Below are 27014 nucleotides of genomic sequence, written 5' to 3' on the forward strand. Positions count from 1 at the left end.
ATATATATATATATATATATAAACAATATGAAAATTGGGGTCAGCAAGTTTTTTTTTTATTAAAAATTATTAAATATTTTCTAAAATTAATAAATTACTTAACTCTTATTCAACAAGGACACATTCAATGAATCAAAACAATGTTACAAAATGTTTCTAATTTAGGTAATAAATGCTGTTTTATCGAACTGGGATTTTTTTATTTTTTTTATCAGATTTCACAAAAATATAAAGCAACACAAGTGTTTTCAGCATTGATAATAAAAAGTAGTTTCTTGAGTAGTAAATCAGCATATTAGAATGATTTCTGAGGGATAATGTGACACTGAAGATTGGAGTAATGATGCTGACAATTCAACTTTGCATCAGAAATAAATTGCATTTTATTCATAAAAAAACAGTTATTGTAAATTGCAATAATATTTCACAATATTCTTGTTTTACTGTATTTTGTGACACAAAACACATGAGAACTTACCATGTGCACAACCCCAGTAACTCCCACAACCTCCAGCATCCCATCGTCTATCCTGGGCCGCTCAAACCGAGAGTCACTGTCTGAGCCCCACAGGTCAGCACCAGAACCCCAGCTAGACACACATACAGCAGCTTTAACCTTCAACAACAAACGTCTTTACTACCTCTGTGTGAGACTGGTGTGTGTTTACCTGGGAATGTTGAGGAATATCAGTCCCTCTATACTGGGCAGTTCCAAGTCCTGTCTGTCCACCTGCAGGCTGATGTCTTTATGAAGGTTTCGTGTGTGACTCAACTTCTGCAGGCCCACCTTTACGTACACACCTTTATTGTGAAATCTGCGAGAACAATGACAAAATCAAAAACCCTAGGCAGAGACCACCTTCACCTAAATTGAGGGTCACATGGCCACCCATTTGAGGTAAAATAACAAGTCACCTGCTATTAAACTTGTCTGGGTCCTCCTCACGTGCATGATGAAAGTCCAGACTCAGCTCAGCGTCAATTCCCAGCCCAAAATAATTATTCATGTGCACAATCTAAAACACAGACAGGCAAACCCAGTTATTACTGATTCTTCACACTAGTACCTTACACATGTGGGAAAATTCCTAAGTGGAGCTTTTTTCACACACACAAAAAAAAATCCTATGATTTATTATATTATTCTTTATTATTATTATTATTATTATTATTATTATTATTATTATAATATATTGATTATAGATAATTAATACATAATATATATCATAAGTGCATGAATTATATAAATTATTACAAATAAAATGTGAAATTAAATCAAATATATTTTATTTTATTACAGAAAAAATTGCATTACTAAATAAAAAAATATAAATTTTAATGAATTATATTCTTATTATTATTATATAATGATTATAGTTAATACATAATATAAATTATAATAAGTGCATGAATTACATACATTATTACAAAAATTAAAATGTTAAAATTAAATCATATACATTTTATTTTAATAAAGAAAAACAATACTGCATTACAAAATAAAAAATAGAAAGTTTAATGAATATTATAATTATTATATTCTCATTATTCTATATTACTATTAAATATTGATTATAGATAACCAAGACATAATATATATTATAATAAGTGCATGAATTACATAAATTATTACAAATAATTAAAATGTTTAATTAAATCATATTCCTTTTATTTAAAAAAATTAATAAATAGGCCTACTATTGAAGAAATCATATTTATTGTAATATGGGGACTCGTGATGTACCTTGGGTGGCTCTAGGAAGCCATTCACTTCGCCATCCTCTGTCAATTCCTGTGCATCCAGAAGAATTGTCCAGCGGTCCATTTCCACTTCCTCTGCCTCGTCCACAGACAGCAGGATGTTGTAGGGGTCCTCGCCGCTGTAGCCCGGCCCCCATCGCAACACCCGAGCCAGATCGTTCCCTGCCAAACACAGAGCATAACTGAACCCAAACGACGATGGATGCTAACAGTTAGTAAAACATATAGCAAACTAGAACTAAATTAGGAATATTCCCTCCATCATTTACCGGTGCCCATTGGTATAATGCTGATTGCCGGCTCTCGACAGGTGATTTTGTGCCTGATGGACTCCAGAACCCCCAGCACCCATCCCACTGTGCCGTCTCCTCCACAGACCAAGATACGAAAGTGAGGGACGTCCCTGAACGTGTGCAGCCTGTACAATACAAACGCTCATATGTGAGAAGGGAAATGGCAGTATTCCTTCATTTGCCAGTCACAACATGATCCTTCATTCAAAATAAGTGTTGGACTAACCCAGGAAGTGGTCCTCCGCTGGTCAGCTCAAACACTTGGTGAGGGTTTAGTAGTTTCCGGAAACTGTATAAGATCTCTCTGCCCTTTAACCCACCACTTTTAGGATTGACAAAGACTAGCAGGGGGCAACTTCCTTTGGCTAGCTTGCTTTGCTGTGGGGAGAGAAAATAAGAGTTACATTACTGTAGTTTACTACTGGCCACTAGAGGGCAGATGCATATAAAGATTAGGCCAGAACAGCACGAGACCTACTGATCACATTTAAGTTAACACAGGTGATTATTTTGAATCAGCTGTTGGTATTGCTTTTAAGAGAAATTTGCCTTCTCTTACAAAACATTTGCATTATCTCACAAAACGATTGTGTTCCTCCAAGAAACTTTCTCGCAAAACATTTGTGAGTGAATGTAAAGTTTCTTTGAAGAATGCGAAATAATCGAGAGCGACCTCAAAAGTTTGAGCAAAATTTTTCCCGTTTCATTTTTTTTTTTAAGTCCCTTTTAAGGGCTCCGTGCAACTTCGATCCAAGCTGAACTTTCATTGTTTGGAGATTTTTCAAAAAAGAAAGCAAGTTTTAAAGATTTTAAAAGAAGTCTGTTGCAACCACTGATGTGCAGTATGGCTTTGCAAAAAGATGGTGTACCATGATCTCAGGTATGACAAGTGAGTAGAGCTGTTTGCCGCTGATGCTTGTGTCTTTGGCCAGCATGTAAATCCTCTCGGCCTCTGAGAAACAGCTGATCTGCAGAACCACTGCACCTGAAAACAGCACAGCGGCTCAATTCTTCAAACACACTCACTAACACCTGCTCACAACCTAGGACACAATTATTCTTACCACCTATCATAAACTAATGGAATAAGACAAAGAGACAAAACTCCCAAAGCAACCCTCTATACATCAACAATTAAGACATGTTTAATGTTCTTTTGAGCTTCCTATATAAAGAAGAATACAAAAAAAAAATGTGTCACATAATATTAATAATAAAGACTAAAGGCAGAAACTCCCCAAAACAAGCAACATTTGAACATTTCTGTATTAAAGGGAGAGTAAAACATTTTAAAGGATGAAACCAAGAGTCTCGTGATGTCTTTGGGTGGCAGACTCACTGCTGTGTTTCATGGAAGAGATTTGGTATTAAATATAAGCTTTTAAACTTTTACATTTGCTTAAAGTTCGACTGTCTCAATACTTATTCTCACATAAGATTAGGACATGAAAGTCTAAAAGTGATGACGTATTTATTTGGTAAAACGTGAATAAACAGCTAATAATAAAACGGGACATTCTGTAGTTTTGTCTCATATTCGTCTTTTAATCATATATGCAGATGCATACATATACCGTATATATAGTTAATATTTTCACCTCTTTGTATCAGTCAAGCAGATCGGTCTGTTTTCAACTTTAAACAACCTTTGTATCATTTTGTTTCAGTAGTACAGTAGCGAACAAACAGGAAATCTTAGCAAGAAGTCGAGTAGTAGCTCTAGTTGTAAAAGCCTGTGTGTTAACCACTGCTTATTTTAAGATCTCCACACAAACCAACACACTACTACATCAGCAATATGAAAAGAGTTCAAAGCATCACGTCGATTGAGCCAGTGGGCATGTGGTGGATGATTGAGAACAACCGGCAGTTCAGAGCGTTTGTGTGCAGAACAAGGGCTCTCATTTACGGAGCACTGAGAGTAGGCAAGACTCTGGCCCATGCACACAGCAGGGAGTCTGTTCTGCAGCACGCACCAGCGCCCTTCAGTCTTATCAAATAAAGTCATGCAGTTCAGTTGTGCTCAGAACAAAGACAGATATTATGAGCCACCTCTAAAGGAGGGATGCACTTCCTGTCATGAGGAAACAGGCCATTCTCCCACAGAACCCTATGATTTATGGATGCCGTTTCTCTTACCTTGTCCAGAGTACACGTGGGTGATGGTGACCAAATGACCTGGGTGGGGAAGAGCGAGAGAGAAATAAAGACAAGATCATGACAAGATATAGGGGAGTTTGTTTCTTTATCAAAACTAATTTGGAGAAATGCAACATTTCACCACTTGGATCCTCTGCGGTGAATGGGTGCCGTCAGAATGAGAGTCCAAGATGATGGAAATATCACAATAATCCACAAGTTATCAACATCACCAGTCAATTAATGTGAAGCAGAAAGCCTTATGTTTTTTGATAAACCCATTCATGAAGAGATTTTAACTTCAAACCATTGCTTCCAGCTAAACTATGGGTCTCTATCTATAACATTGCTTTCTCCAGTGAAAAAGTAATCTTGTCTGAATCAGGTGTGAAATATTTACATAAGCACTGAAAACAGTTCTAAACCATTATGTCGCTGGAATTTGATTTGAGAGGACAACAGGGGATAGCATTTTTTTTTTTACTGGAAGAAGCATTATGGATTATAAACTAGTATTTTTTTTCTAGAAGCAACTATTTAAAGTCAATGGTGGATTTTTTTTTTTTTTTTTCAAACAAGCAATCATCTCAAAAGACTTGTGGATCATTGTGTTGTTTTATCAGCCTCATTCTCACGGCACCCATTCACTGCAGAGGATTCACTGGTGAGAAAATGATGAAATGCTAAATCAGATCCAATCCCAATAAATGCTCAGCAGTCAGTTTATCATCCGTTTCAATCCCTCCCAGCAGAGCGGCGATGAGTACACAAGATGCCTCATGTCAGACTTATAGGTCAGCATTGTGTGAGGACAGTTTCATGGAAAGATTAATAAAATCCTAAGAGACTGACAAGATGAATGAGATGAAATCCAAAGGATCTGATACATTTAAATCCTGAGATTACACATCATTTGAGCACACGCAGACTCACTTTTGACTGCGAGGTGTTCGGAGAGCAGGTGTGTGTATTCCTCTCTGTCAAGCTGTGTTGGAAAGCCTCCCAAGAGTAGATCGACTTGTGCCACTCGATTCCTGCTTTCCTCGATGTAAAACCGTGTCTGATTCATCTGTCGCAACGATGTCTAAAAAGAAACAAGATCAGAATCAGAGTTTGAGACAACCAAGAAGCTCTCATCTATTCCATAACAAGCACACACACTGTAAATGTGCTGTGCTTATTAGAGCTTATAGCCAATGGGTTTTTTTTTCCAAATTCCAAGCACAATCATCATAACCTGCCTCACATACCTTCCGTATCTCCTGCAGTTTGTCCAGTAAAATCTCCTGACCGCTGAGGACTTGCCGTTGCACTGAGGACGGATAAGAAATGCAAGGTCAGGATATCGTGAAACATTTTTCTGAGCTTTTCTAAGTTTTGTAAGGGATTGCACAATAAACACCTTTAATATCAAACAGATTCTTAAAGATCCTTGAAGACAATGACATAAAAACCAAACAAATCATATTTAATATTATTGAAGTCGTTTTTAAATTATAAAATATATGAAATTAAATTATTTAAAAAAAAAAGTTCCAGAAATAAATACAATGAAGTACAAAAATATGTGCATATATATACATATATATATTTGATTAAATGAACTATATAACACTTTTAAATGTCAAACAGTTTTCCTATTTAAATAATTTTAATGTTTTGGTTCAACATATCTACCCAAAATTCATTTGGTTTTATTGTGTAGCTTTCTGGAAAGTATAGTAATTTTTGCAATACATCATTTTAACACGTTGTTAGAAAAAGTTATTTTCCTGATTAATATTTACATGCATGCAACCAGACTGGAACATAATAATGAAATCTTAATACATGTATAACGAACATTTATTTATTAAAATATATACCTTTTTAAGTAAGACACCTTACCTTGTTTGCTGCTCATGAAAACTTCTACAAGGTTGAAGTCGGCAGGGTTTTCATTCTATGGACATTTGCAGAAACCATGTCGATTAACATACAAATTGTGAATAAAGTACAAATAACTATATTTTGCATTTTCCGTAAAATACATGGCGTTTGCCTGTGCAAAAGTTCCCACTGGGATACAAGGGTCTGATTGCTATGTGGCAAGCAAGAAATCTTTTGATGGCTTATAATGGTACAGATCTCCACGTTTTGAGATACTGTACTAATAAGTAGAGTTAAAGTTGTGTTTTTGAGAATTCAATTCCATGGTACCTGTTTTCCTATTTGTGAGAGCACTTCCTTTAAGATTGAGTCTACGGTGTTGCTTTTCCCAGCGGTAACGGAGATGACTCCAACCCTGAAACACACATGAAAAAACTTTCCTCATTACGGCAACATTTGAAAACGTCAAGCACCGAAAAACGTTCCGTCCCGTGATTCATCAGCGATTTGGCAACCTACAAATCCCACGCTGGTCTGCCACTGAAACTTCAGACAATGTTTTGCTTTACTGTAATCAAATATTGCGTAAGAACATTAACATTTGATTGTGCCGCTAACTGGCAGCATGTGTTAAGTCTGACTCACTGCCTCCCTGACTCCAAACTGTTAATAAAACACAAAATACTTCATTAGTTCCAGACCCTCTTTAACAAAACAAAATGCCTGATCTAATGGAAACATCAAGAGCATGAGTGGCACTGCTGTTCTTTTCATGAACTCTAAAGGTTTCCCGATGAGTTTCTGTTGGCGACGAGGCTCCATTTGTGATCCATTTCCTGCTGGCATGGCAACAACATCAAAGGTAAAGCATGGATGCTGTGTCACTCCATCTCAGTGGCAACCATACACACAACAGCAAGCTTGTCATCCGTCATGCCATGGGTGTTTTGATGAGTCTCATATACACTTGCCCTCGCCGAGTGGCACACGACACAGCTATTGTCAATTTCCTTGCGATGTTTGGAGATGATTTAGGGTTTGTTTGGAATAGCGAGACGACTGATGTGCCATAAAACCCTAAGATAAGTAAACTGTAAGCTGGATCTCCAAAATTTACATAAGAACACTGCACATCTTTACGATGTGTTAGCCTCTAAAGTTTTATAGAACACCATTTTGTATGTAAAAAAATTCCATTGTGTTCTGTTTATTTATATAAAGCAACTATAATATAGTGGTGTGCGATATGTATCGCCTAGAAACTGTAACAATACCATTAGAATGAACTCAAAATTCAAGATATGGGGACCTAAATGCCCCTCTGTGTTTTTTGTTTTAATTTTATCATATATTTTAGCAATATCACATGAGCTACAGTGTGGTTTTCCCTGAATATCAGAACAACTGCAAATGTAAAACTGATTTTATCCAGCAGCTCAATAAGCAGGTTAATACTACAAGTTTAGACACAATATTGTCTGTTGTTTGCTTTATTTCCCCAAAGAAAATTCCAGAAATAATCAGACCGCTGCACGTCTTTGAGAATTACACAACAGTGTTTTGTTACTGAATGAATCTGTGTTTTTGATTGAATCGGGTGAGTCAGTGATTAAACGACTCATACATAATGAGTGAATGAATCAGACATTTGAATGAATTGGTTAAATAAATGACTCGATGTATTTAACCTCCAATATTCCTTGTGAATCTATACATTTATGAAAGCCGGACAGCACAAAACAAAACAGCAAATATGCACTAAAAGCAGAAGTGCAGCTCACTTGAGCGAGCCGGGATAAATCTTCACCACTTCCACTTCTCTGGGTTTTGATCTGAGCAGCCAAGAATCAGACACTGTATCCTTGAAAACGGACTTGTTGTCTGGCGAGCCGTTACGGTTGATGATGTCATCTGTAAACAGGCCCTGTTGGCTGTAACTCTGTAGCTCGTAATCCTGCGGTTCATCTGGGATGTAGAACGCTCTGAGCGCTGCTTCCTGTCAGGACAGGAAGTAAGAAATCAGCACAACACTGACAAAGAAAGTGTTATTCAGGCATGGTCTTTACAATAACTCCTTTGAGTTATACAATGTAAAAGTTTAATTCTGGTGAAACCTGATCAGGTATAAAAATAAAAAAAAAACATCTCACCACTACTTCCTCATTCTTGATTATTCGAGGGATTGAAACCAAGCGAAACTGATTCCGCTTCGCTGCATCGTCGCCATCGAACACTTTCATCGTCTGTTTACCTGTAGGCCAGGAGAAAGGAGATTCATTTGGGCACAAGGGTGATTGCTATTATCCACGTCATTTTTGCCCAGGTTTGTACCCGTGTCAGGTGATCCCGTAGACTGAGTTTCCTTCGAAGTTACTGGACTCTGAGTATCGACATCATCCAGGTTATCTGGAGAAAACAGTTCTCTTATTAATATTAGCATTCACAGACATGTGAGATCCACAGAGCGTTTTGTAAACCTGAACATTTCTTTAAGTTTGAGATGTCCGCTCAGATTTCGGTGAGGGTGCAAACGTGTCCAGGCATTACCCATCTCGCCGTGTTGGGAATTTTCCGAGATTCTGTAACAGTGCATTTTGCTGAAGTTGCGCGAGCAGATCCGCACACAGCTGGGGTGAAGAATCATGTTCCGCAACCGTCCCATGCCACACTCTGGGGAGATGATTATGTAACACGATGCATGTGCCTGCAAACATATAAACGTAGATAAGTGGTCGGGCCAAAAGATTACAAGCAGTACAGCTTTATGACAACTGTAGTTTAATGCCAACAGATGCTGCATTTTTGTTATCCAAAGCAATATACAGGAGGATTTTCTCTGTAGTAAGTGTGCTACACTAACCAGATGCTAGGTGATTTGCTAAAGAGCACAATGCTCTACTATTCATGGAGTGACCTTTGCAGAGTTTCAACCAACAACCTTTCGGTTACCAGTACTGATATTTGTCCACTAAACCACCCCGACTCGACTAAAATAAAAGTTCAACCATAGTGAGTGTGTGTGTGTGCGTAAGTACTTGTGTCTTTGTTCTCAAATCCCTCTAAATCCTCTAGGTTTATGCTTTCAAAGTATAACAGCAACCTTGCTTTCAAAGCAAGCAGCAACCCATTTCAAATAATGTACCCTGCAGTCTCTGTCCTCAAAAAACCTTCTGTTCAGGCACTGGTGCTTACATCATCTACTAACCTACATACTGAAAAACATGAGTACTGGGGAAGGGATAAAATGCATGCTACTGTTCAGAGGGACATGGTCTGATAGATGAAGTGCAGTAGAGTCGAGTTTTTTTTAGCACCAGGAGTTAAATAAAACATAATGTGGGAAAAAGTCGAGAGTGAGTCATTGGAACGCCCAGCTGCGATACCATTTACACACAATGGCTCTTTATCAAAACCTGCCTACCTACATGGGAAGGTGACTTCTAAGTTAGCATCCTTGGTCAAAAGAGTGATTTGGAACACAGTCATACGATTAATGACAAAAATGCAGTATGTAAAATAAACGTCTTGACAACTGATTTGGAAAAAGGCATCACGAGGACAAACACAATACTACCATTGCAATTTTGGGGTCTGTAAGATTTTGATAGAAATTTAAACTTTGTCTAAAGAGACAGTAAAGACATTGATAATGTTACAAGATTCCCATTTCAAATACATGCTGTTATTTTGAGCTTTCTATTCACAAAAGGATCTTGAAATTAAAATTGTCCCAGTAAATAACTGTTTTCAGCATTGATAATAATAAGAAATGTTTCTTGACCAACAAATCAGCATATTAAAATGATTTCTGAAAGATCACCTTATATTGAATACCTGCTGCTGAAAATTCAGTTTTACATCACAAGATTAAATTACATTTTTAAATATATTAAAATAAAAAAAATTAATGTAATTTGTAATAATTTTTCCACAACATTACTATATTTTTGCTTTTTTTTATTATTTAAATGCAGTGTTGGTGAGTGTAAGAGACTTACTAGACTAAAAAAATTATAATAAATAATAATAATAAATCTTAACAAACCTCAAACTTTTGAATTGTATTTAACTTTAACCAAGTCCAATTTTGTGAGTGATGACAGTAACTGCATCCTGCATTGCACCTTTTTAAATAATATATTGATTTATGGTGAGATATGACAACCTGAAAGCCCACTCACCTTCATTCTTATAACTAAATAATGAAGCCATTGGACCTGAAAGCATTAAATGATGAGACAAGTGAAGACTTGGTGCACTTTAAAAACCACACACTCACCGTAACACCGCACCACTCGCATCTCATGCCAGCCAGGGTGTCCGAAGAACCGCAGGTGCGACGACACACCTCACAGCGGGCCCCTGAGGACATGTTCCCCTCCCGCCAGTGGTGCTGGAACATGTCCTATCAGAGCAGGAGGGGAAGATGGGTTAGGAAAAGCCATGTGGCCAGTAACACAATCTAGAGCAAAAATAAAGCTAGGAAATTTGATTAACCCAGGACATCCTCTTGGATCAACATCTGTGTTACGCTTCTTATCAACCCATCTTTTCTCTTTAATTTCAGGGGTAGGATAAAGCTTCTATAATCCGAAAGAATCCAATTATAATTAAGTAAATCTTATTAGAAGATGATCATGTTCTAATAAACTAAATTATTGTGAGTACTAGGGAACAACTTTACTAATCTAGTGTTGTTGTTTTTTTTCTCTTTACACCTTTACACGTCATATGTGTTTCTAAGAGGATGCACTACAAATAACTATTATCCATCACTTAGATGGACGTGCTATTAAATTTTCCATCTCTCTCGATTATTGTCAGGAGAATGTAACGCTTTGTATTTGTGACATTTACATCACAACTTCAGTGGCACAAGCTCTTTGTTTCAATCACCGCGTTGTGGTTATTTTTTTAAGGTGAAAATGTAAAAGAAAGCATGACGCAACCCTGCAATCTCAACATAGAAACAACATCTTATGAATTATTCCATTAGAGTTGAAGTTTCTTGTTTCTCTCGCCAATTTTCACTCATATTACAACCTATTTTCCAATGGGAAATAAAATTATATATAATTATATATATATATATATATATATATATATATATATATATATATATATATATATATATATATATAATATATATATATATTTTTTTATTCTAATCCCTATTAGCATCCTTAGCTGTGGGAGTGTTTCTTATGTATATAAAAGTCCGGAAAATTAAAATGTCAAAATGTCAGAAATCATTTTGCATTACACATCAATGACTTTGGTAAATTATGTAACATGTTCAGTTAATGCAAGCTCTAATTTATGAAATAAAACAATTTATGTTCACTTATATTTATATAGTAAGGTCAGCTTTATTTTCTGGTGTACTGGCTTTAGTCAGGTAAAAACATCAGTAGATGGTGCAGTCCTGGTTCTCATACTCACAACATCTTGCCCTCCATCTTGGTGGCAGACACGACAGTCGCTAACGCTGAACGGGCTACAGTCGCTGTGCACGTGTAGCTCACACACTGAAAGACATGTGAGGTGAGGTTACTGAAAGATCATGGAGTCTTTTTTGTGTGATTTATCCACTAAGCAAACATGAGGCAAAACAGTTGGTAAATTCATTTTTATTTCCATAGGACAGAGGAAATGTGATGAGCTAAAACTGCCTGTGAGATGTTACAGGTCTGCTAGAATTTTTCTTTTTTTACTGAACTTGTGTTGCTGTCACAAATGTTTGAGCAGGTGTGGGAATTAAAGACCAACTTTTAAGCACAGACAGAGGAAGAGACATAGAAAGAGAGAGCTGGAGTGCAATGTTTTTCTTTTTTTCAGCTTGGTTGTTAGAATTCAGCCCACTGCAAAAGGCCATTCTGCCATTTTCACGGCAACAGCTGCTTTCCAGCACAGGCAAATGAGCAATAACAGAATAAAAAAAAGAAAAGAAAAAAAAAAGACCAAGATAGTTTGGGGAAACAGAAGAATCAAAAATGGTTTTAGAGGAAGCTTGGGTTGCTCGCCTGGCTGAGATGGTTAAGTTGGTCAAAGAACTGAAAAGAAACTAACTGAAAGAACTGTGAAAAACACCTCTAAAACAAACCAGCCTGAACGGCAAACCATCTTAAAGGGTTAGAGTTCACCCAAAAAAATTAAATTCTGTCATTAATTTCTCACCCTCATGACATTCCAAAACTCATAAGACCTTCATTAATCTTTGGAGCACAAATTAAGATATCTTTAATGAAATCTGAGAGCTTTTTAAACCCTGCATAGATAGCAATGCAACTACAATGTTCAAGGCCCAGAAATGAAAGTGAAAAAAGAAAAAAAAAAAGGGACGTGACATACAGCCAAGTATGGTGACCCATACTCAGAATTCATGCTCTGCATTTAACCCATCCAAAGTGCACACACACAGCAGTGAACATACACACACACAAACACTGTGAACACACACCCGGAGCAGTGGGCAGCCATTTATGCTGCAGCACCCGGGGAGCAGTTGGGGGTTCAGTGCCTTGCTCAAGGGAACCTAAGTTGTGGTATTGCCAGCCCAAGACTCGAACCCACAACCTTAGGGTTAGGAGGTAAACTCTCTATCCCCTAGGCCACAACTTCCCCCACTATAATAATAATCATGTAGTAAGAGCATAATTTTAATAATCCATGTGACACAATGATCTTATTACCTTTCTGGGCCTTGAAAATGGTAGTTGCATTGCTGTCTATGCAGGGTTTAGAAAGCTCTCAGGTTCATCAAAAATATCTTAAAGTACCCCTCTTATGGATTTTTGAAAATTACCTTTCATGCAGTGTGTAACACAGCCCAAAGTGAATTAAAACATCCTGCGTATAAAGTTATTATCTTTCAAAAGAGTCGACTCCGAGTTATGAAAACAAGTTGTTTTTAAAACGAATCATTAGCTGTTTCAAAAGGTGATGTCAAAATGAAACATTAGCATATATATGCCTGTCCACTTGTTGCGCACACAGACCTGGGAAAACATGAACATCCCCTTCCTCAAACACTGTAGCGGATTCCTGTGGAGAAGCCGCTGAGGGTAAATCCAATATGTCGAAAAACTCCCAACTCTCTACCAACTTCAAAATCATCCTACATCACTGCAGAAGCACTGACTCAATGTTTACAAAGTTAACATGCAAGGAGGGTCGCTTTTCCCTATTCTGAATATGGAGTAACTCTTTTAAAAAATCTGTTGCTGTCATGTACTCTGAAGCATGCTGTACAGTAGCATGCAAAATACGTATTTAGTTCTGTGTTGTGTTTGCTCCGTGAAGCTTGTAGGTCTCCATCTAATTGGCTAACAGCAAAATATGTTCGCTTTCAATTGTCTAGAAATCTATGGATGAATAGTGAATGTTTGTCATGTTATAACTTGTAGTTCTGATAAAGAATTGAGCAATACGTTCGTCTACAAACTACACTGCTTTATCAATAAGTTTCTGCATTGGGCTAACACATATACCATGGTTGTTTGGGTGTTTACCACCAAGCTGTGGGCAAGTAATGGTGATGGGCGTTCTGTTATCAGCAGACCAGTCACTACAGACTGTGTCATCAGACCAATCAATGCAGTTTTATAAATGTACATTTTAAGACAATGAAAGTGTTTTTTGATTTTGCATGCATGTCATCGTTTTGTTGGGGACTCCCAAAACCAAATATGAAACTTTCATTACCCATAATAGGGGCACTTTAATTTGTGTTCTGAAGATAAACAAAGGTCTTACGGGTTTGGAATGACGTGAGAGTGAGTAAGTAATGACAGAATTTTAATTTTTTGGTGCACTGTCCCTTTAATGTGTATCAGCAAGAAAAAAAGATCTAACCAACAACAGCTGAAAGACTTTCAATAGGTCACAACTAGTGGTTTTTCAATACAGGTCTTTCGGTTGGGTGCGCATTTGTACCAAACAAATACATTATTTTTACTACTGGACAAGCTGAACTTCACTGAAACTTACAGTTTTATATATTACTTTTGAGAAAACAAAGTCTCATCTTTCAAATTATGTCTTTTTTCTCAGGAAATTCAAACAATAAATGCTGTCTTGGTGCTATTTGATGCAGCGCGACAGATCGCTGTATAAACGCCTCCATTCAAATGGCAGGGTGATCTCTTCCTCTTTACTACTAGTTTTAATGTGAAATAAACATGAATGAAAATATCATGCCTCATATAATTGCTCAATCAGTGTTTCAACCACAGAAAGACATCAATAAAACAGCTTGTAAACAAAACGTCACATAGCATTTTATATGCCTCAGGCAAGTCATCAGTTTACTTTACCTGTTAGTGATGTCTTAATTATTTGATGTTTAAATAAATCTGTTATGACACAAGTTAATTAAGTAAATTAATATATTTAAAAAAATAATAAAACATTGTTTAAAAAAAAAAAAGTTTAGAAGTTCATTTAAAAAGTGCATTATGTGCAATTTACATATATGCATACTTTTTTTTAAAGTTGATTGTTGCTTGTTATATTTAAAAATAAATAGTAATTAAATTTCAATTTGGGATCTGTTGTTTAATGTAATGTTACAGTAGGCCTAATGTAAAAGGGCTCACTACAGTTTAGAGCATAAGCTGAGGTAAAATTTTAACCCTCAGAAAATTTGTATAATTTATTTAAAGAAAGAGCAATTTGTTCAGTGAACCAATGTTTAATAATAATAAATAATAAAAAATACAAATTTATGTTTAGTTTTCCCCCTGCTGTTCTGAAACTGTAACGAACTGTGACATCAAAACCAAGGTACTGTACGTACCGGACAGGTACCAGATCAAATTTTGGTTCTTTTCCCAAAAGACAACTTCTAAGTCGAGACTGTAATTGAGTTTAACATGAACATTTTCTACCCTCTCTCTGACCCTTATTGAACAGAAATTCAATTATTTTATAATTTATTCACTCTCATGTTGTTCTAAACCCTTCAAGATATTTTGAAGAATGATGCTAACCAAGCAGTATAAGTTTACTGCTTCAATGGTATAGACCAAAAAATCTTCTTTTACGTTCCACTGAAAAAGGATGGTCATACAGGTTTGGAACAACAAGACGAAGAATATGACAGAATTTTTTACTTTGGGTGAACTATCCCTTTAAGAGTAAATGTAAATTACTTCTGTAAATGTAGAATGTAACTTCTGCATTTATTCCGACAGGAAAAAAGGTCAGAATTGAGCCCAAATTTCTTTATTTGGACAGGTTTGGTATTCTGTTTGTAGCAAAGTCATCTCAGGTCATGTGATCAATGCCCTTAAATTAAGTGACTGGAATCATTACTAGGGTGGAAACATCCTCATGCCATCATGCTGTTGAAAAAACACACACACACAAACACACACACTCACCTTCACAGCGCAGAGCCGAACTACCTTCCAGATGCTTCCGGCAAACACAGCAGAACCTCTTCTTCTGACTGGCGGGACCGAAGCAGTGCGCTACAGGAACCTATACAACAAACGAGGAGGAGAATGATTCATAAAATATACCTGAGACTTGTGCTGCCTTCAAGTGCACCAGCGAAACTCATATCTCAGATTCAGGAGCTCGTTATTAAAACATAACACGCAAGTATCTAAAAACAAAACAAAATAATCATATTGTGAACATCTATTATTCAATAAATATATATATATATATACATATACATATATATATATATATATATATATATATATATATATATATATATACTTTTTTCAGATGCTTATTAAATCTAAACCCAAAAAGAAAACTATTATTTTCTATCACTTAAAGGTACAGGTTGTAGGAGGGCGCACTACCAAAACAATAACAATCGCGTGGTTTGATGATGCTAAGGAGGAGTGTTGGATGATGGGATTTGTTGTCTTCTACCCAACCGCTGACGGCCATCAATCAGACTGAAATATAAATCATGGATTTAATGGATGAGGTAAAGTTTTATAAATGTTGTGCGTGATGTCATAATTTTCAAATGCGAGTTCAACGATTTGCGTGAGTAGATTACATACAAAGACAATGCAAAGATGCGTTCAGCCTATGTTCCTCGCCAAGGTCTAGATACGCGATGCCCCGCGTTTGGCGTGTATGCCCCATAATACTAATCTTGTTGGTTGTTATATTAGCATACGTTTTCTGTAAACATACGAATCAAAACAACTCACCTGTCGAGTAAAACAAAAGTTCACGGGAGCTGTTCTTGTCAACAGAACCAGCGGCAGATGGTAAACAGTAATTATGTTCCATAAATAAGTAACACAATCCACCATAAAACGTGCAAGAAGAAGTAAATATGGAACTGCTTGAAGCAAGCTAGTGGTTTGCTGGACGCTAGACACTACTTCCGCATTTGTCCTCGACACTGTTGTCATGTGGTTTCTACGTCAGTAAAGGCGGTAACAAAAGGTAACTAACATCATTGACAGGCGACTGCACTGCCCCATGTCACTGTTTAGAATGGGGATTTTCTCATGGTTTAAAAGTAGTTGAAAACATTAGAGATATTGTTAGTAATCAGCTGGACAAAATATATAACACTAGCCTAGTGGTTTTTGGATATTTTACTGCAAATATCTTACAAATTCTACCTTTAAGTATACATGGCATCACAGCTGTATGTGAACCAAATGGTGAATATAAAGTGATTAAACCATGCACAAAAGACTTGGTTTTCAGTAACTAATCTCTACACGGTCATTTCCAGTCCCACCAGAAATCTACACCATACTAGATTTCTAGGGTTCTGCAGTTTAACACATTTTGGCATGTTCTGAGATTTGTCAGCAGATTTCATCTGTGCCTAGTCATCTGCATACCATTTTACCTAAAGTTCTCAGTTTTGCAAATCAGTTCGACAGAGTCATTATAAATAACTGGTTTGTTCTAACTATTTCATCACAAATCAGACATGACTAATGGGCTAGTTGTGTTGCAGTGAGCACTGCGCGATCTGTATGTACCTCTGTGTGACATCACTTCCTATCAGAGTGGAGAGAATGGTGGGAAAGCGCGCGGATGCCCGCGCTTCCTTCCTGTTTGGGGGAGGGGAGTAGAAATGCAGAGGGCATTTAGAATTTAAATAGCTGATGTCTTTTCTTTTTGACCTCATGTACCAGCAAAGAACTGAAGATTCCCCATGGAAGTGCATAACAGGATCTGACTGTGCTGCAGGCAGACCATAAAGAAACACCTCAGATTTCTAAAAAAGGAAAGTTTTGATGTATAGCATGTATCAAAATAACAGAATATAGAAGAAGTGCCATATAACACATGGGCCATTCTCAGATGTCCAGTTGAAGCTTACAGTAAATAAGTACATTCAGATAAGTGAGCGTAATACAACACTGAAACCTAATCTTTCCTCTGTTAGAGTGCATTCAAGCATTATATTTAAAAGCATTTAACCTGTTTAAACAAACATGTGCTATTTAAATGCACTCAAAGAAAAGCCAAATGGTCTGTGAGTGGTTCTCCTTTTCCTTTCACACATTTACTTCCTATAGAGACCCCATTTAAATCTAACATGCAGTTTTAGTTGATTGTTTCATTATCAGATAGCACATGAACACTTGAAAATCTAAGTTTAATGTACTGTGATCGGATCAAGGAAACTGCATGCATTTGGATCATTATTGCATACAAAAAAAAAAAAAAAAATGGTAAGTGCCATTCTCCATTTTGCACCAGTGCATCATTATTAAACAATTCAGAATCAATCAACAAAAATGCAGCATTTGATAAAAAAAAAAAAGACAAAATGGTACGTGTCTGCAGCAGTATGCATACTGTAAACCAGTGCATTTACACTGAAAACAAGATCCTGCAGAAATCATTCTACTATTTTGTGCTCAAGAAACAATATTAAGATCAATGTTTAAAACAGGTAGCTAATTATCATTTTTGTGGAAACCATTTTTTTTCAGAAATCTTTGATAAATTGAAAGTTCAATAGAACAGCACTTATTTGAAATAAAAATATTTTAAATCAAATTGCTTTCACTTTTGATTATTTGAATGCATCTTTGCTGAATAAAATGTTTAATTAGTAGTATTTAAAATAAAATATAGACCCCAAACTTATCTAACCTCAAATAGTGTATACTATTATTAAAGAGATGGTTCCAAAAATGAAAACTCTGTCATAATTTACTCCAGAGCAAACCGTTCATGGTAACCATTGCTGTTCATAGAATTTTTTTTTTCCTATACCCTTAACATACTAATAGAAGCAAAGGTGTTTCTTTGAGGGTACTGGGCCACTGACCAGCTGAGGTACTCAAAAATGGCTGCCCACTGCTCTGTGGCCACTGGCTACTGCTGAGGTACTCTACTAAAACTGAAATAGTGCTTTTGGAAAAAAATTGATGGAAAAGTTATGCTTGGTTTTGCAAGTCTTCATATGTGATACATAAAGCTTTCACTCTTTTTGTTGTTTTGATTAATATTCATATTATAGATTAAATAACAGGTTATATGGGATTTTTTAAATGTCCATATAGTGTGTTGGAATTCCCTACTACAGGTTTAAATGCATCTAAGGTCAGAAAAACGGTTTGTTCGATTCAGTTCTGAGTGAAATTTCTGTAAACCCCTCCCTCCCATAAGTCTACTCTGCTCTGATTGGTTAGCTGGCAAAGCCTGTTGTGATTGGCACAAAGAGTGCTTGAGCAAGTTAGCGATTGCTACCATCTGTGTTGACAAAGTCTGCGTTGTTTTTGATGTTGCAGGTTGTAGCGAACCCAATAATGTCATATTTAGCACTAGATTGCGAATTTAATAGGGGATCCCCGACTGAAAGCATGTATTTTTCACCCCAGAAATGCGATTTTTTTAAAGGGGAACCACCCTCGAAACACGATTGGGCTGGTTTTGAGTGGTAATTGGGAGGGTTTTGTTGTGCCAACCTGGCAACCATAGCATGCACCTTTTCATTAAACGATAATATAGTGCTCCAATCGGTTAAAACAATGACACAAAAACCTTTTGTTTAACACGTATGCAAGCGAATCGTGCCCACAGTTAAAGTTTAGCTGCTAAACTTTAGGTTTACAAAAGCTTTGAATTGTATTGCTGTGGTATCATGGAACACACAATCTTCTCGACACAGAGAGTGTTCGTATTTTGTGAGCAGTCGGGATTATGCTAATGTGCTAACTAGAAGATTCGGAAATATAACGTCTCGTTAATGCAATTCTGGGTAAACTCTGTCTTTTGAGAGACAATATCTTTATTTATCATGCACTTTTTTGATTAACAACTTTGCAGACCGTTTCCATTGAAGGATAGCTACCTTGCAAACTGCAAAATAAATATTTTTTTTTCGAAAAACCCACATGACCTGTTCTTTAAGATTCATGATTCATCGAATCTAAATTGTGAGTAATTAATTCAAAGGGATCATATGATGTAGCTAAAAAGAACATTATTTTGCGTATTTGGTATAAGTAAATGTGTTTATGCAGTTTAAGATTAAAAAAACACATCATTTTCCACACACTGTACATTATTGTTACTCATAAATACTAGGGCTGCACGATTAATAGCATATAAATACTACTACAGGGTTTATGCAGGTTTTCATATATGATAAATTATATAAATAAATTAACATTTGATATGATATAATAATATAATTAAATTATAAAGACCAATTAATATATATATATAGAGAGAGAGAGAGAGAGAGAATAAATTGAATGAAACAATGCCAATATCTATAAGAAAATGATAAAATGAGGTGAGTTTATGACTAACAATAAGAAAATATTTGCCAATAGTCTCAATCAGCTTAATTCCAAGGTTTTCATACCCCATAGCCATATCTGATCTTGCTTTATGCATAACGTTTTTATTTTATTATTATTTCTCAGAAAAGAAGACTTTAAATGTTCAGTTTGCATTAAGTAAATGCATCTTGATGTTTAGATATTTGTATTGGAAAACAAAACAAAAATACTATAGAAGATATTGTTTGTTTGTTTTTTACAGTGCATGCAACATTTAATGCCATGATTCTGCTCAGATTTAAGACCTTTTTAGGCCTTACTTTGTGTAACGCAAATTAAGACTTTTTAAGACCCACAGAAACCCTGTACTGAAATAATGATAATAACTTGTTCTACAGAAAATTTAATAAGTCAAGATAATAAGTTATTCTACAGAAAATTCACAACTTCATTAAATGTATTTTTGCCAACCCTTAAATTACTTTACTTTTCCACTAACATAACCCTACATTTTATCTTGCCAATATGTTTCGTTTCATATGGAAATCTGTCACATTTCAGAAGTTTAAACGTGTGTGCATGATTTCTTGATTTCAAATGTATTAAACAATTTAGTTTTTCCACTTATTCACAGAAATCGATACATGTTATATTATATTATAAACTCTTTCAAATCTTAAAGGACCTATTCTCGATTTTCAGTTATAGCGGTGTCGAATGGCTGCAACTGTTATGTTTGTATTTCCTCAGATGCGCTTCAGTGAGGTTGTTGAGTAAAGGTTAATGGAGCAGTTGGCTAAGAGACTGACTCACTCCTACAACACACACCCACCTGCCCCCACACACAGCACACACACACACAGCTGAGAAAAGTCTTCAGCCAGTAAAAATAAATAAATAAATAACAAATGAAATAAAATGAAAAAAAAAAAAATCACATCTGTTTCCTTTTCAAACTGAACACGGTCTTCTATTAAGAAAAAAAAAAAGATTTAAAACACTGCATGCACTTTCTGCATGCATTATATATGAAGGCATACTTCTAGAAGAGTCTCTGAAGGCCCGTCTTCTATTCAGACCAGTGGTTTCTGTTCCACCTCATTATCTTTCGGTCTAAATTAAGTTTTGCTGTGGCATGGTGCTTGACCTGGCCTCCTGTCATGCCCTGCAGCTGCTGTGATGCAATTGGCCAGTCTGTGTCACCTCCGTGCCATTTGGGTAAAACAAGACAGGCTTTTCTTTTTCTGAACTCAACCCTGATGCGGCATCACATGTAGCATCAGCACAGTGAGAGGATGCAGTTTCCAAGCAGCGAGCATCTCGTGCGGTTACTTTATCACATGCTGTTAACCAGAACGGTTAATACTTTTTTCATGCTAAACATACTTCCTGTTTTATATTTAGTAGTTTTTCTTCAAGCCAAAGCAACACTTCAAAGCATTTTTGTATATCTGATTGATACAATCAACATGAAGGAAAGTTTTTTTTTCCATTATTCTGAAAGCTTACAGCTTTAATAAAAAGCTTAAATAAAATAAAATATAAATATTGGGATGTAAAAAAACACAAAAAAACAATTAAAATTAGAAATGACTAAAACTTAAATATTTTTTTAAGCTATACAGAAATATCCGGTATCTTCCAGTATAGGCTGTTATGATAAAGCTCTAGATGCTAGATGAGCTGCTATAAAAAATGCACAAAAGGCTGGCTGGCACTTGGCCTTCACAAAAGACCACAACCTGGCTGGAAGCCATCAGTAATTTATTATGAAGGCCGGACAAAGGGCTAAACTGACTGCTGTGTCACTGAGCAAAACGGTTCCAGTCAGTATATGAGGACTAAATTATTCAATGGAGATTCAGGGTGTAATGCACTTCTTGTTTGTAATGCAAAGCCACGGATAAGACAGGTAAAGCATCAACTGCTAATTACGATCATTCTTGCACGATCATACCCTGCAAAACAGCTTGATCATTCTTCTTTAACAGCATAATTGTCCAAGACTTTTTATCAAGAGCATCCTCCCAGCATTGGGATGCCTCAATAATGTTGTGTTAGTGAAAGCAACCTGGTCTTGCCTTATAAGTGTAATATCCAATAAGGGTGAATCGCATAAGATGTCTACCCTGTCATATGTGGCATGCTTTACTCACCCGAACTTGTGTGGGAGCCATACAGGAACACACGGTCCTGACGTGCTTCAAACACTTCTCGTGTGACATGAAGTTACACACTGCAGGGAAAAGAGAGAGAGAGAGATGTAGTGCATGCCACAGAATTATAGTGCATTATGTTGCCAAGATATGTGGGTATAGCAGCTTTAGTAAAAAGAAAACTTGCATTTCTTTCTCAGCAGCCTACTTACAGTACCATGTCGTAATTTTCACAATTTAGAACTGAATTCAGTGCATAATAAATCTTTTAAAGCACCAAAATGAATTGCAAAATAACAGTCAACCTATGACTGGGCAAAATTTCACAAACATTTTCAAACATCAAGCAACCGCATTAACTGCTTAAGAGAACAACTCGCACAAAAGACGAGAGCACTGACCGCTGGATCGTTGCGTGCCCAATTTAAGGTTCTTTCAGAGCCCACTTTGGCCATCAGTACAGACTGAACCTCAATGATGCATTTGTTGGTTTTCATGCTTAACAGAGACAGGAAGTGATCTCACTGGTCAGGCTGAGCTCCTCTCACTATCACAACCACAAGAGCAAGGAAAACATTCTAAAGTTTACTATACCACAGTCGTGTTCTCACGCACACTCTAAAGCCCATCGTCTTGTGAAATCAGAAACAGTTCGAAACTACAGGCACATACTGTTAAGACGGTTCTGTTTACACATTCATTATCAACACAAAGCTTTGTGGTATGAACCCATGAAAATGTTTTAGCAACATTTTTGTGAAGTCTAACATGCAAAACTCTAGTGACAGAATATGTGGCCAGAGTTTCACATCATGTTAATTCCAAAATCTAAAGAAAGTGGTGGAGAATTCTAGGGGTCATTAAAAAGTACGGACAATTGTGAAAAAAAAGATATATATATATATATACACACTATAAATTGTCTTTGTATTTTTTATTAGTTTTTTTCCTAAATTCTCTCAGTTTACTTTTCATTGCCCAAACTTTCAATGCCAACTGTATTTTGCAGTTATTTCTACCTGATTTAACTCACACACACAAATATATATACATATACATACATATACATACATATATATATATATATATATATATATATATATATATATATATATATATATATATATATATATATATTTGTATAAACGAATACATTTAGGTTGATCCGGTGATGTTAAAAATATTTCTGACTTGAATAAAACCAGTTAATTTAGAGATCATTTAACTATTTTTTTATGTTACTGTTCATCACGTTAGGCCATAAATCTTTGGATTTAGAATTATTTGGTTTTAATCAGAATTAATGTAATGGTAATGTTAATAGTTGTGCATGCCCAACTGCAATACTTATTAAAAATATATATAAAACATATTTGGGTTTTTCAAGATAGAGCTCTTTTATACAAGCTGATTAATAACTGCCTCACGCATTATTTCCAAAAATCATGTAGAAAGTTATTTTATTGTCATCTTGATATTCAGAATTTAGTTTCCATTTCTGTGCATCAGTATGGTAATGCACATATTTAGCTTTCATGTATTTATGTGATTTTTTCATTCAAATAAGTCCTAATTTGGACATTTTAAGTAAATCTTGTTCTTGTACATACTGCATCTTCATTATATCGGCCGATCGTATCAAAAGACTATAAGTCATGTATTACATTTAAAAGCAGCATTCATGAATAAAATGTAATAAGTACGTTAATTAATTCATCTGAGCCTGCCATGTTACTAATCTTTTCACTAATGCAATAAACACACAATAAGAATGACAATGTAGATCATGTGTGTTTATGTTCTACTCTCTCTTGGTCCATCTGGCTACAGCATACTCCATTGGACTATGTGTTGCTATGCCAACCTGGAGGAGTCGATCACAAATTCACTGCAGCACATTACGTAACAGAAATGTCTTATTTCTGCCTAACTCTGCCTGGTAACATCCACATTGTCAATCAACATCTGATTTACAGCCCTGCCAATCCCACGGCCACATCAATCCAGTCCACGCTGCTTGAATCTGCCAGAATCATTTACACATCTGATCTGTAGTGAAACCCTGGTGAACAACAGCATAACATAGTGGATTAAAATCTACCTAGGAAACAGCAACAGGCTTTAAAAGGTCACGACTGATCTAGTTTTCAATCACTCTATGTGCATGAGGAAAAAAAACATGTTTTGCACATAAGAAATCAGATGGAAGGTCATGATTATTTTGCAGTCAATTGCACATAATAATTAATCCATACAGCTCAGTGATAAATTATCAAAGAAATCAGTTCAGCTATAGATTATACTCTGGCTGGTCTTTAGAGAAGATACTCTATCATAGATTCTGCAAAGCCAATGCTTACTAACCCAGTACTGAATACAAAAGAAGATAAAACTGGTGCTTTTCCATAGTCATTCTCTGAGTGGCAAATTTAAGTTGTTATTCACTGAAAAGATTGGTATCCACCCTAACTTGCATTCATCAAAGTTTATGAACGTAGAAATGAATGATTTATTCACTAAATTAAATAATCCAGTAGTCAAGTTCAGTTCACTGATTCAATTATTTGTTTGCAGCCATGTAAAGCTCAGTGGAGAGGAAGATTAGCAGGGAATACGGGGTCACATGTTGATTTTCTCATTACACAAAGATACTGTATGACTTCGAAAACCTTGGAATATACTTGAAGAGTCATATGAACCACAGCTATGGTTTTTTTTGCATCTTGTTTTGTTTTAATTCATTGCAAGCTGGGTTGTCGGTTGTACCTTTGAACCCTGCAAAAGGAAACCATTGAGCCATTACCACTGAGGTTCGTTTAGACGGACTGCTTTGGATTAAAGTTGAATCAAACACGCTAGACAAGTAATTGCTTATTTGTAACTCAAATAAGCAGCTCTGTAAAGAAAAACATGTATGGTAATCATCTAACTGACTGAAGAGAGAATAGCACAGATCTTCTCTGCCACTGGCGTCCATCAGTTAGATGGATCTCATTAAAGTGTCCTCCTGCACATGACCAGCCAATCACGGATTCCTGTCCAACAGGAGGAGTGTGTTGGATCGATCTGCATCAATCTGTCTTCCCCACTTAGTAGACAAGCAGTCTGTTCGATCATTCTGTCGAGAGAGAGGTGTGGAGGAGAGAGAGAAATGCTGGACAGCCTGCATGCGTTTTTTTTTTTTTTTTTTTTTAAGATTACCTTCTTCATTCCTTCGCTTTCCAAGATGGCACATGCACAGATCACAATCTGTCAATCAAAACTGTCAGTCAAACTGGTATGGGAAAATTATATCTGAAACCAAATCAGAAGCTTTCACTTTAAAATAAATTGTTAAGTGACTTAAAATGCATTAAATGGTCAGCTGATAAACATTAAGATTATTCATTTAGCACTATCAATACCATAATAATACCGGTACCTTTAGCTACGTAAAGGCGTCTTTAAACAGCCCAGTTATGGCTGCTCTGTGCCTGCTCAAAATTCTGTTAGAGCAAAGTCTCTGACCCAGCTCAGCTTCAAAATATACGTTTGAATTAATATCTGTGTAAATGCATTTTTCACCTCTGAGCAGCATTAGACATTCTGTAAAGACATCTAAATACCACTGCAAAAGAGCTTCTGTAAATTACCACCTTTTCGGTGTGAATGTAGCACAAGAGAATTTAAAGACGCTTTGTTGACATTGCATTGGTGAATCCATGAAGCAACTTACATTCACAAACAAACCCGACAATCCCCCATATGAAGTCGCTGCAGTGATGGCAGAAGGTCGGTTTGGTCAGGGTCACTCTCCGAAAGCGGTGTCCGGGAGCGTTAACCGAGTACCGCGCCTTTGAACCGGGCGACTGCTGCGTCCTTTTCCTCCTGGGTCCGGGGCTCGAGCTCGAGCTGTCGTGCTTCACCCGATCGCTGTCTGCCATCTCTGTCACTTACAATATAAATCCAGTGCAAAACGCCAAGATAGATAAAAGGCTCCACTAGGTTAACTGTTGTGGAAGTCACATACGTGATTTAGCAGTTATGTTAAACCCAATCGAGTCATCGCTGAATAAAGTGAATGTTTCTTCTCCTGCTCCCGCCTGTGTTAGTTACTGTGAGAGCTTCGATCTGACCATCTGAGCAGACATCAAACTCAATTATTATGCCAGTCTGCCTTTACTGACGAAAACCAGCAGTCTGTGAATGCAGGAAGAGAAAATAAAGCCACCGCGTCCACATATATGATGTGATGTTTAAATTGTCACAAACGCCTGCTTTTTATCATTTAGGCTGCTTTTCACTTTCTCATTACGGGAGATGTTCACCAACACAAGCGCCTATAACTTCCGCCTGTAGTAGAGCTCCGGCCAAAGGGAAACATATACATACGAGCTTCAACAGCAGGAGCCGCAGCTATGGCAAGCCGTTTTAATATGTAGTAGGCCTATTCCATTAGAGTGGCTAAATTTAGCCTAGGGAAGAGCAGGGTCGAAAGTAACGTGGGACGAAAGTAACTAATCGATTTTCTCCGAGCCTCTTTCTGCATTTGCATTCCCAGCTATGACAGCATATTTAGCATGCAATCCTTGAGGGAGCTGAGAAATGTCATGTGATTTCCTCATCGTTTCCCAAAGTTAGGTCTGTAAAACTGTTTTCGATTACAAAAAGTAAATTATTGAAGCGGTAATATTTTTTTTAATTAGTCGTGTTATTTCTCTTGTTTCATGTGTCACATTAATGATCAATCTACAGGTTATTTAGTGCTTTAACACAGCCTAAAGTTTGCATTTTCAGATTTTTTCAGCATAAAATTAAATTGAGTTTAAATATCAGGAGTTCCTGTCGGGACGAAAGTAACAATTGTTACTTTTGTCCCGCTACAGTGACAAAAAGTATTTATTTTTATTCCAGTGCATGCTATATTGTGACTTTCTGCATCTTGCATCATTTCTTACAAATGTTTATGTCGTATTATATCAAAAAACATGTCTTAGTGAGGGTCAGAAAGACAGACAGAGGTCTGGTTTTATCCAGATGTTTTTAAGAGGGGTTTTCTTGACATAGAGGAACAT

The 27014-nt window shown here is 36.4% G+C and overlaps 1 protein-coding gene across 1 annotated transcript in view; it reads right to left on the reverse strand.

Annotated features, from left to right (window-relative positions):
• Window positions 1-26338, reverse strand: part of dgkq (diacylglycerol kinase theta) — a 29618-nt gene extending 3280 nt beyond the window's left edge. Inside the window, exons 1-21 of the mRNA XM_026225069.1 lie at window positions 25676-26338; window positions 21961-22040; window positions 15446-15545; window positions 11505-11590; window positions 10342-10467; window positions 8610-8766; window positions 8394-8468; window positions 8213-8313; window positions 7844-8058; window positions 6393-6477; window positions 6081-6135; window positions 5444-5505; window positions 5127-5277; window positions 4194-4232; window positions 2924-3039; window positions 2281-2432; window positions 2031-2179; window positions 1745-1923; window positions 916-1016; window positions 669-815; window positions 479-590 (exon numbers count right to left, since the gene is read on the reverse strand). Of these exons, the coding sequence (XP_026080854.1) occupies window positions 479-590; window positions 669-815; window positions 916-1016; window positions 1745-1923; window positions 2031-2179; window positions 2281-2432; window positions 2924-3039; window positions 4194-4232; window positions 5127-5277; window positions 5444-5505; window positions 6081-6135; window positions 6393-6477; window positions 7844-8058; window positions 8213-8313; window positions 8394-8468; window positions 8610-8766; window positions 10342-10467; window positions 11505-11590; window positions 15446-15545; window positions 21961-22040; window positions 25676-25883 (2496 nt within the window). The 5' untranslated portion in view covers window positions 25884-26338. The remainder of the gene's footprint in view (window positions 1-478; window positions 591-668; window positions 816-915; window positions 1017-1744; window positions 1924-2030; window positions 2180-2280; window positions 2433-2923; window positions 3040-4193; window positions 4233-5126; window positions 5278-5443; window positions 5506-6080; window positions 6136-6392; window positions 6478-7843; window positions 8059-8212; window positions 8314-8393; window positions 8469-8609; window positions 8767-10341; window positions 10468-11504; window positions 11591-15445; window positions 15546-21960; window positions 22041-25675) is intronic.
• Between the last annotated feature and the right edge of the window lie 676 nt (window positions 26339-27014).

The sequence above is a fragment of the Carassius auratus genome, chromosome 39 (genome assembly GCF_003368295.1).
Source record: "Carassius auratus strain Wakin chromosome 39, ASM336829v1, whole genome shotgun sequence".
Lineage (NCBI taxonomy): Eukaryota > Metazoa > Chordata > Actinopteri > Cypriniformes > Cyprinidae > Carassius > Carassius auratus.